This window comes from Chiloscyllium punctatum, chromosome 47 (assembly GCF_047496795.1).
Source record: "Chiloscyllium punctatum isolate Juve2018m chromosome 47, sChiPun1.3, whole genome shotgun sequence".
Lineage (NCBI taxonomy): Eukaryota > Metazoa > Chordata > Chondrichthyes > Orectolobiformes > Hemiscylliidae > Chiloscyllium > Chiloscyllium punctatum.
In genome coordinates, this window is record NC_092785.1 from 8,894,883 (window position 1) to 8,905,674 (window position 10,792).

At 43.1% G+C, this 10,792-nt stretch overlaps 1 protein-coding gene across 1 annotated transcript; it reads left to right on the plus strand.

Annotated features, from left to right (window-relative positions):
* Positions 1 to 3,308: 3,308 nt before the first annotated feature.
* On the plus strand, positions 3,309 to 4,133 carry LOC140468501 (probable G-protein coupled receptor 139). Its single transcript, XM_072564580.1, has one exon. It carries the CDS (start codon positions 3,309 to 3,311, stop codon positions 4,131 to 4,133), a length of 825 nt encoding a protein of 274 aa, XP_072420681.1.
* Positions 4,134 to 10,792: the final 6,659 nt, after the last annotated feature.

A 10,792-nucleotide genomic window follows, 5' to 3' on the forward strand; every position in this document is an offset into this window, starting at 1 on the left:
ATTTGATAATTCTGTATCCTGTGTTTCCAAGTCCTTCCATCTACCTTCCAACTGTTCCATCTCATCATCAGTCAGCCATTTCATGTTTCTTCACTGTATGCATCCAGTGCACTGTCGGTAATAGAGAATTATGCACTCCCATCTGCAGTTGTACAGCTCATCTGTGTTAGTCATGAAACATCTTTAGCTTATTAACCGTGTCTACTTCTGTATGAAACAACTTTTTAAAATTTGAGTAACAAACAATTCATTTGAATAATAAACGTGAGTTAGCAAGTGTCATAAATGACTGTTCATTTGCGTGATAAACTTGCATTCACTCGTGGAATAAATGTGCTATTTTTTCCGCAATAAATGTTTGTTCATTAATGTAATAAAGATGTATTCATCCATATTATAGAAGTGTGTTAATTTGTTTAACAAGCTCATGAATTTTTGGGAAATACATTCTCGTTCAGATTTCCAACATCTGCTGTTCTCAGTTTTATACAGATACACAGCAATGGCATTAGCACACTCTGCATTCTATCTAAATCTGTAAAGATACGAGTCCCTCAAAGCAGTTCCATCAAGTGGTTGATTCTCTTCAGTGTCCCAAAATGTGTACACAAGCATGTGGACAGAATTGACAATCACTCCTCCATTCTTTTCAGTAGACAAATCATTTCATGTTGGAATCCATTCCAAACCTTTCAATACTTTCTCAGAGAATTGAATGTGTGACAATCGGAAAAAATACATCGCAAAATAATTACCAACAACGAGCAACTTCTGAGTACGCTGTTTTTTAAAAAATAACAAGTGACTGTTTTAACTTTGCTTTAAGAAAATCTATTAGTTATCCATGAGCAATAGCCACCACGAGGCAGTACAAAGTTCACTGAAAGTGTTGTCACATTAAGACAGGAAGGCGAGGAAGGCTTATTGCACACTTGCCTTCATTGGTCACAGCTTTGAGTGCAGAGGTTGGTTTTACATAAAGATTTACAAGGATGTCACCGGGATTGGAGCGTTTGAGTGATAAGTAGATAGGCTGGGAGTTTTCTCTATGTAGTGTTGGGGGCTGATGGCTGACCATATAGAGAATAATAAAACCACGAGCAGAAATAAGGTGATTAGCCCAGGTCTCTTCCCCAGGGTAGGGGGAGTCCAAACCTATAGGACAAGGATTTATGGTGAGAGATGAAGGATTTAAAAAGGACCCGAGGTGCAATGTTTTCACACAGAGTGTGGTGCAGTCATGGAATGAGCTGCCAGAGAATGTGCTGGAGGCTGCTGAAATTATACTATTTAAAATATAGTCTGACAGATTCACGGATAGGAAAGGTTTAGCCAGTTATGGGCTAAATGCAGGTAAATAGGAATAGTTCACTTTAGGATATCTTATTGGCATGGGCAAATTCGGCCAACGTGTCTGCTTCCAGGCTGTATGACTCTCTGACTCTTTGTACAAAGCTGCTGAATTTTCGGCAACAAAGCCCACATTCAGTGTGACTGAAGACTCAAGTTTCAATGAATGAATGGGATGTGCTTTTGCAAAGATGAGGCAGCTCCTACCCTGAGGACTGAAGGATAGCTCTGAGACATATGTTCACAATCAGAATAAACTACCTCGATGTTGCATCGGTTGAAGAATTTGTGGGATGGAGCTCATAGTATTTGAGTAGATAGCATTATTGTTGGCAGATTCCAGATTCTGCTTTTGTTCTTGCATTATGATGTATGAACAGCAACACGCCTCCATATTTGGAATTCAGCTTGATACTCTAATTAATTTGTTCATTTACAGAAATTTGAAAATAGCAACAAAGCTGAGCAATTCTGGAACTCGACCTCCCCAAGGAGCTTCCACACTGTATAAGGCAACGACGCTAGGAATGCATTAGCTCAGAATTTCAAACAAGGAGCTTGTCAATGAAGAAACAGACACCCAGGAAAATGCTTCGACCAATTGAACATGTGGAGAAGATATTCGACACAATCGTTGCTTTTATTGGCATCCCAGGTATGGTAAAATTAAAATTAAACTAGTTTTAATCTGCTGCTGAGCTGCTCTCTGTCTTTACCATTTGAACATGTTTTTTTCCTGCTCACTGACTGGTCAGCCTTGTCTGGAAACCAGAACTGTGATAGCAATTCACTGAGCAGCACTGTCAGCAGAACTATCCACTGATAAACAGTCGTTGTTCAGAGAGAACAAATCTTGGCAGACTTCCTTCCTGATCCCTGTACATCGAGACATTTGTCATGTACGGATGTGTAGATTATCAGTGAAAATATCATAGCAGTGCTAACACTCACACGTTGTTACTGAGCGAGCCCTGGAGGTACTGTTATCTGCACTTGGGCGGCACCGAGGGGAAATGTGTCTCGGTGGGTTACTCTTCGGAGGGTCGGTGTGGTCTAGTTGGGTTGAAGGTTCTGTTCCCAACTGTAGGGGATTTAACCCAATCTAACTTGAGTAAGATCAATGGTGTATTTTTGTTTGAAATCTTATGCACGTTCTGATTACCCGTTTCCTGAATAAAATACGAAAGAACTGAGAATGCTGTAAATTAGTCATGGAAGCAGATGTTGCTGGAAATGCTCGTCAGGTCTGGCAGCATCTGTGAAGATAAATCAGAGTTAACGTATCGAATCTGGTTCTGAGGAAGGGTCAATGGACCCGAATCGCTAACGGTGATTCTTCTTCACAGATGCGTGCAGAACTGCTGAGATTTTACAGCAACATCCGATTTTGCTTTGGACATGTTTCCTTTCCTGTTGCGGCTCCAATCAGGATTTGGTTCAACGTGAAGAGTAGATCATTTGAAACATGGAGAAGGGGTAAATTTGGTTTACTGACAGTCCAATCGCTAGTCTTATGACAGTATTGAGAGCAAGGTTGCTAATAGGTTTCTGCGCCTGCCAGATTGGGTGCTGGGAACCGAAGTAATCTGTTAAATTCACTCAGTCACCTTAAAGTCAAACAAATCTCATGTCTCCGTCTGCACTCCTCGGTGGGATGTGAGGTCAGTCAGGCTAAATTCCGCAATCTCTAGAGTGATTGTCTTGGAGGACAATGTGAGGATGGTGTGGAAACATTCATTTAAACCTCACTCAAATCCAATCACTTGCACTTACAGGGTGTGCCAGATTGTTTTGGTAAATTGGTATTCTTGCTCTTTGGAACAGGCAGGGAGAATAACTGAACAGAAAATCATTAGGTCTTTTGCAACTTTTCTTCCACAGTTAATTTGCTGGCGATTACTCTCCTTTCACAGGGAAAGTGTGGTGTTTCCCCTTGCACAACTCGCTACTTAGTGGTTATGGCCGCTGCCGATCTGATGGTCATTATGACTGACATTATACTGACGAGTTTTCGCTTTTATTATTACCCACGGTCTTTCCTGTCCCTCACTCCAGTGTGTAGTGTTATTGGGGCCCTGTGTCGTGCAGCAAGAGACTGTTCTGTCTGGTTCACGGTCACTTTCTCCTTTGACAGATTTGTGATCATCTGTTGTCAGAAGCTGAAAGCAAACTATTGCACTGAGAAAACGGCGACTGTGGTTCTCGCAACAACCTGCACCGTGTTCTGTTTGAAAAACATCCCCTTCTATTTTGCATATGAACCTTGGGCGAAAATCAACAATGCACCATTCTACTGTGAAACAAAGTCAAGTTACTATACTGAGACTTGGTGGGTGGCATTAGATTCACTTGATGTGGTTTTAACCCCTTTACTGCCATTCGTTTTAATTCTCTTGCTCAATGCTGTGACAGTCAGGCACATTTTGGTGACAAGTCGAGTCCGGAAGAGACTGAAGGGTGACAGCAATGGAAAGGATCGCAGAGACCCAGAGATGGAGAGCAGAAGGAAGTCTGTGATTTTGCTCTTCACCATATCTGGGAGTTTCATCTTCCTGTGGTTAATCAATGTTGCAGATTTCTTAGTTTATGTCATTCAAGGAATCAATCCTGATGATTACCCACCCTTTCTATATCACTTCGGTATTATTGGTTTCATGCTGCAGAGGCTAAGTTGTTGCATAAACACATTTATTTATGCAGCGACATTGTCTAGGTTCAGGGCAAAAATCAGTAATTCAGTAAAGTACCTGGTTCCACGAATTCTGTGTGCTATGAATAAATAAAACTCCTCAGTGATACCTAGAGGTGGGTTCTTTTTATCCAGACCATGGAATGTTTTTTTTAAAATTCACTCGTGGAATGTGGGCGTCGCTGGCTGGGTCAACATTTATTACCCACCCCTAAATGCCATCCCTTTTGAAGTTGGTATTGAGCTGCCTTTTTGAAACACTGCAGTCCACGGAATACACATCGACCAAAATTTTGATAGAGTAGAAAGTCTTGGACCTTGACCCAGCAACAGTGAGTTATGGTACTATATTTCCAAGTCTATATGGTGAGTGGCTCGGAGAGCAATTTGCAGGTGTATAGTGTTCAAGTGTAGGTGCAGCCCTTGCCTTTCTGGATGGAAGTAGTCGTGGGTTCAGTAGCTGCTGTCTCAGGATATTTGCCGAATATCTGCACTGCATCATGTAGACAGTATGCACTGCTGCTCCTGTGTGTCTGTGGTGGAAGGAGGGGATATTTGTGGATGTGGTCCCAATCAAGTGAGGGCTGCTTTTGTCTTCAATGGTATCAAGCTTCTTCAGTGCTGCTGGAGCTGTCCCGATCCAAGGCAAGTGGGGAGTGTTCCATCACACTCCTGACAGAGGTTACTTATCACAGCCCAGAGAGAGAGTTGATCTGGGAACCCATCGTATCACAATCCAAAGGAACTGTCCAGGGGAATAGAAGTTCCCACTTGATTGTCACAATCAGATTAGAACCTTACATAAATTTCCATCAAAATCTAAGACTTAGGAGGTTTCTGATTAAATTAAGTATAATAGTATATGAGAACGTGCCCCACGATAAAATGCATGGTCTCACTCCAGAGTGGCAATTCGACAGACCACATGCTAATGTCACAAATAGTTAATGATGAACGGTTTCATGTTGGGAAATTATGGCAGGTGATCACATCATGTTATGAGAACACACCCACCAAATAAATGATAGCAAATTGTTGGGCTTCCTGTTTTATCAGCGTCTGAGTGGGTTGCCTCGCCAATGCTCTCCAATGAGATATTTCGTGCCATGGGTATGAGAATCAACATCGTGCATTTTAGCTCCCTTTATGTTGGAAGTGATAAAATGCTCGCCTCTGCTGGCCACCACAAGCCACCGCACTGGAAACCCTTTGGATTCGTTCAGACAGGGAGAGAGGGAGGACAGCAGCTCACAGTACCATCCAAACTGACGGCACTATCAACATACACACACACACACACACACACACACACGCACACTCACATGCTGGTGTGGAGAACATTCTAATTGTACTGAGGCCCCTCAGTGTGGAATATCCGCATGCGGAGAAATGTTGCATTCTCTCTACAATGTGAAAACAATTTGTCTTTGTGCAATATTGCTGATATTATTAATATTCAGTCGATCATTTCCATTCCAAATGCATCCAGGCACCTCCCAGGGAAACGTTTTTTGAGGAGACAGGGTGAACTTTGTAGCTGCCATTGTTTTCTGATGTTCTGTCACATGTTTAAAGTGATATTCAAAGTCGGAGTGATTAAGACCAGTTTTGGACCATGAGACTATAAGACATCGGAGTGAAAGCAAGGCCATTTGGTCCAACGAGTCCACACCACTTTTTAGTCGTGGCTGATGCTGGTTTCAATTCCACTTACCCACACTCACCTCGTAAACCTTAATTCCTAGCGAGATTATGAATTTCTCAATCTCTGCCTTGAAGACACCCAATGTCCCGGCCTCCACAGCGCTCCGTGGCAATGAACTCCACAGGTCTACCACTCTCTGGCGGAAAAAATGTCTCCTCACTTCCGTTTAAAATTTATTCCCTCTAATTTTAAGGTTGTGCCAGCGGGTCATAGTCTCCCTGCCTGATGGAAACAACTTGCAAGCGTCCACCCCTTCGAAGCCAATTTTGGGGATGCGCATTTCCAACTCTTTATATCTTAAGGACAACATCGCAAGGGATTGAACACAAATGTGCTGCATCACCATACATTTCCTGTGAAGAAGGAAACAACCGTTCAACGTAAGTAAATCACAGAATTTGATTCTGAATCCACTGCTTCTGCAGTGACTTGGCTCATCCAGAAGATGGTATCTCTTTGTATCTCTTTGTATTTCTTTAACCACATTGTATTTCTTTAACCACAAGATGGGGAGAGAAAAGATGGGGCGGATTTGGCTCTGAGCTTTTGATTCACGGCACTTAAGTTAATTCATTCACGCCCATCAGGATAAAGCCATTCACATTGTTGGGAGAGATGGGCACACGCGCTCATGCACACAAACAACACAGACATAGAGACACATATGGAGACACACATCAAAATAAGATTAACATTATGTCACCTTGTACACAAGAGGCACAGAAAGAGAGCGTGAGATACATAAATAGAGACAGACAGAGAGGGAGAGGGAGAGAATAACCGTTAGAGCAACAGAGGCCCAGTTGGACATCGACACAGTCACATGGAAGCTGACATCCCGTCATCTTGTCACCCTTTATTTACACGGACACAGTACTTGACACTGGTCTGGCTTCCTCAGCCAGCTTTCATACTTCGGACACTCCTGTTCACATGACAGCCAGGGCTTTTGTTTGGAGGTTAGCAGATCATCAATCAGGGAACTCCAATTCTATTAAATCCACTTGGCTGTCCTCAACAGGTTAACGGCATTCCTCCGCCACCTCTGTCTGGGGACGTATGTCGGTTCTTTTATCCTATAGCTTCTCACAGTAGGTCAATTCCTCCGAGACCATGTACTGTAAAAGGTGTCAGCAGCTTTTCTATTGTCGTCCTCGTGTTTGAACAAAGGACTGTATACATGGCCAACCATTTTGAGTGGGCATCAACAATGACTGAGAATGTTGACTACATGGTTAATGTGCAACCAACTCGCAACCATTTGAGCGAAGAAATTCCACCCTCAGTCTGAAATTAGTGCCCTTTTATTCTGAAGCTGTGCCCTCTAGCACAGGACCCTTCCATGTTGGGTATCACCCTCCCAGCATTGACTCTGTCAGACTCCACTCTGTTTCTGTGACATCACCTCCCATTCTCATTCGCCACTGTGAATACGGTCCCAGCCTGTTTATCCTTTGCTCCTGAGACAATCCCTCCATCCAAGGATCATCTTGGTGACGTGCCTCCAATGGAATAATACCTTTCCTTTATTAAAGGACGGAATTTGCCCACAGTACTCCGTATGTGGCCTCCCCAGCACCTTGTACAGCTGCAGCAAGACTTCGAAACTCTTACACTCCAACTCCCCTGGAAATAAGTGCCAACTCATTCCATGACTCCTCTTTCTATCTTGCTGCCCATTAGTGTTAGCTTTCTGTGTGTCCTGCACAAGTTTACCTCCAGTTGAATAATACTCTGCACTCTTTTCGAAAATGAGAAATTTGACATTTTCCCGCATTATGCTATGTTTGACCAGAAGAGGTGTTGGGTTTCTCATTAAGGCACATGCGTTCCCGGTGTCGAACCCAGACTTCTGCAGGAAGCAATGAAGGAGATTTCTGTGACATTTCGATTGTATTCAGCCATAAGTGAAGTCCCAGAAGACTAAAGAAGACTCGATGTTGTTCCTTTGTCTAAAAAAAGGAAACGGGATATTCCATGAATTTATAGTCTAGTGAGCCTTACATCAGTGGTAGGGAAATTACTATAGAAAATCTTTAGAGACAGGAATTATTTGCATTTGAAAAACAATGGGCTTATGAGGGATAGTCAGCTTCACGTTGTGTGAGGGAAGTCTTGTCTCGCAAAATTGTTTGAGAGCTCTGAGGAAGCGATTAGGCTGGTTGATGGGGGCAGAACAGTGGATGTTGTCTACATTGACTTCAATAAAGCATTTAGCAAGAAGATCCAGTAGATTAAGCTGGATTGGATCAAAGGGAAGCTGGAGATAGAGGGTACCAGTGGAACGGTGTTTTTTTAATGGATTGGCGAGCTGTAAGCGCAGTGTTGCACAAAGATTTGTGCACTTGCCTCTGTTGCTCAAAAATACATCTCAGATAAAAATGTAGGGAATTAGTAAATTGGCAGCCGACATGAAAATTGCTGAATTTGTGGATAGTGAAGAAAATTATCAAATGACACACTAAGTTACAACAAAGAACTATGGATGCTGGGAAACTGAAAGAAAAATAGAAATTGCTGGAGAAACTCAACAGGTCTGGCATTTTCTGTAGGAAGAAATCAGAGTTAACGTTTCAAATCCGGTGACCCTTCATCAGAACTATTCTCATTTCAATGGATGCAGCAGGATGCAGATCAATTGGAAATCTGGGCAGAGAAATAGCAGATGGAGGTTAATTTGGAAATGTGTGAGGTGATACATTTGAGAACTCAAACGTTTTTGGGAAGCATACAGTAAATGGTAGGATCCTGAGGAGCAGTGATGCAAAGGGGATCTTGGGGTAACAGTCCATTGTTCTTTGGAAGTGGTGACGCCAGTTAGTAAGGTGGTTTAAAGAAAGGCATACAGCATGCATGTCTTCATGAGTTGTGGCATTGACTGGCCAATTTGGCATGTCATATTGTAGCTGTATAAGACTTCAGTTATGCCACATTTGGAGTAGTATGTGTAATGCTGGTCACGATGCTACAAGAAGGATAGAGACATTGGAGAGGGTGCAGTAGAGGTTTGCAAGGATTGTTACCTGAATTGGAGTGTATTAGCTAAAAGGAGATATTGAATAAAGGTAAATTGTTTTCGCTAGAGAATCGGAGGCTAAGGGTCGACCCCGATAGCAACGTATAAACTATGAGAGGCGTGGATAGGGTTGATCATCAGGCTTTTGTTCCCACTGTCGAAATGTCAAATACTAGAGGACACCGATTTAAGGTGTGAGGCGAAATGTTTAAGATAGATTCGTGAGGAAGCGTTTTTCAGACAGAACGAAGGAGGGGTCTGGAATGTGCTGCCGGGGAGATATCCGAAACAGCTGCGAGTGAAATGTTTAGAAGACAGACGCACGAACAGGGAGGGAATAGAGGTTTATGGATCAAGAACAGGCAGATGGGATTGATGAAAAAACGGAGGTTGACCCCCTTTGAGGACTAAACCCGACAAACCCAAAATGGAACACCTCGCTCTGTAATCTGTAAAAGCATTGCGAAAAGTGGCATAACCAGCGTTTCAGCAAATCCATTGGCTAAAGAAACTAAATCCCTGGCACTCATTTAAAATCAACACGTACCAACTCAATTATCGAACTTGAACATTGAACAAATTAACTAATTCATTCACAAACCAAATAAATTCCTCAGAACTGCTAACTTTTCCTGACTAAAGCAAGATTCAAATAAAAAACAAGTCCCACCCATATAACAAAAAAGTCTCTCGAAATTACAACCAGGTTCGTGTCTTCTGGAATGATCTGTCCTTTCCACATCTCATTTTTCCATCAGGAATGCCTTCTCTATGAGTTGTCCCTTAGTTAGTTAAATGGTGCTTTCTCTAATATATAGATGAGGATGAGAGAAACAGCAATTCTCCCTCAGGAGCTATGGCGTCTCCCCCACCTTATTCCAAATCCAATCTTCCAACTCGGCTCCACCCTCTTGACCTATCTTACCTGTTCATCTCGTACCCCAACTATCCTCTCCTTCCTCCTCTCCCTCTCCGACCCATCATCTTCAACCCTACCTTCAACTACATTTTGAATTCCCGATTACCTTCTCCCCCAGCCTCATCCCTTCCATTGATCTCTCAGTCGCCTTGGCTAACAAGCCCCTTTCCTGATGAAAGACTTACGCCTGTAACGCCCATTCTCCCGCTCCTCTGATGCTGCCTGACCGTCTGTGCCTTTCCAGCACCACACTCTCGACTCTCGAGACCCGAGGGCCGTTAGCTCTGGTGGATGTCAGCTGGGACTGGGGTCTTCGTCCAACTGCCCCCTTCTTTTATAACCGTCGTGACATATCAATGATTGAACCTATGTTGTCCAAACCATCAGAATTAAATTTAATAGACTTTTGGTATCTAAGTACTTGGTTCAATTTCTTTCCTAATGAAGGGCTTATGCCCGAAACTTTGATTATCCTGCTCCTCGGATGCTGCTTGACCGGCTGTGCTTTTCCAGCAGCACATTCCTGACACTGGTTTAATTCTAAAGACTGTCATCTTGGTTAAAAAGAAATATTATTTGGCCTGCTAACTGGGCTGCACAGGAAGCTACTGAGTAAGATAATGATCCATGATGTTTGAGGCAATTTGCTACTTTGTAGGTTAGATGGGCTTCAGATTGGTATCACAGGTCGCCGCAACATTGAGGGCGGAAAGGCCTGTGGCGAGCTATAATGATCTGTGTTATATATGTTCTATGGCGAGATGTTTCGCTGTCTGGCAGAAAGCAGAGAGTGTAGTTACAAGGGTCCTTCTCAGGATGGGAGCTTATGTTTAGCGTTTTTTTTTATTCATTTGCGGACTTGGACATCGCTGGCTGGCCAGCATTGATAGTCCATCCCTATTTGCCTTTCAGTAGGTGGTGGTGAACTGTCTTCTTGATTCGTGGTAGTCCACTTGCTGTGGGTGAACCCACAATGCCGGTCGGGAGGGATTGCCCGGATTTTGACCGAACAACTGCGAAGCAACGGCGTGTATTTCTAAATCTGGATGGTGAGTGGCCTGGAAAGGAACTTGCAGGTGACGGTGTTTCCAAGTATATGCAGCCCTTGTCCTT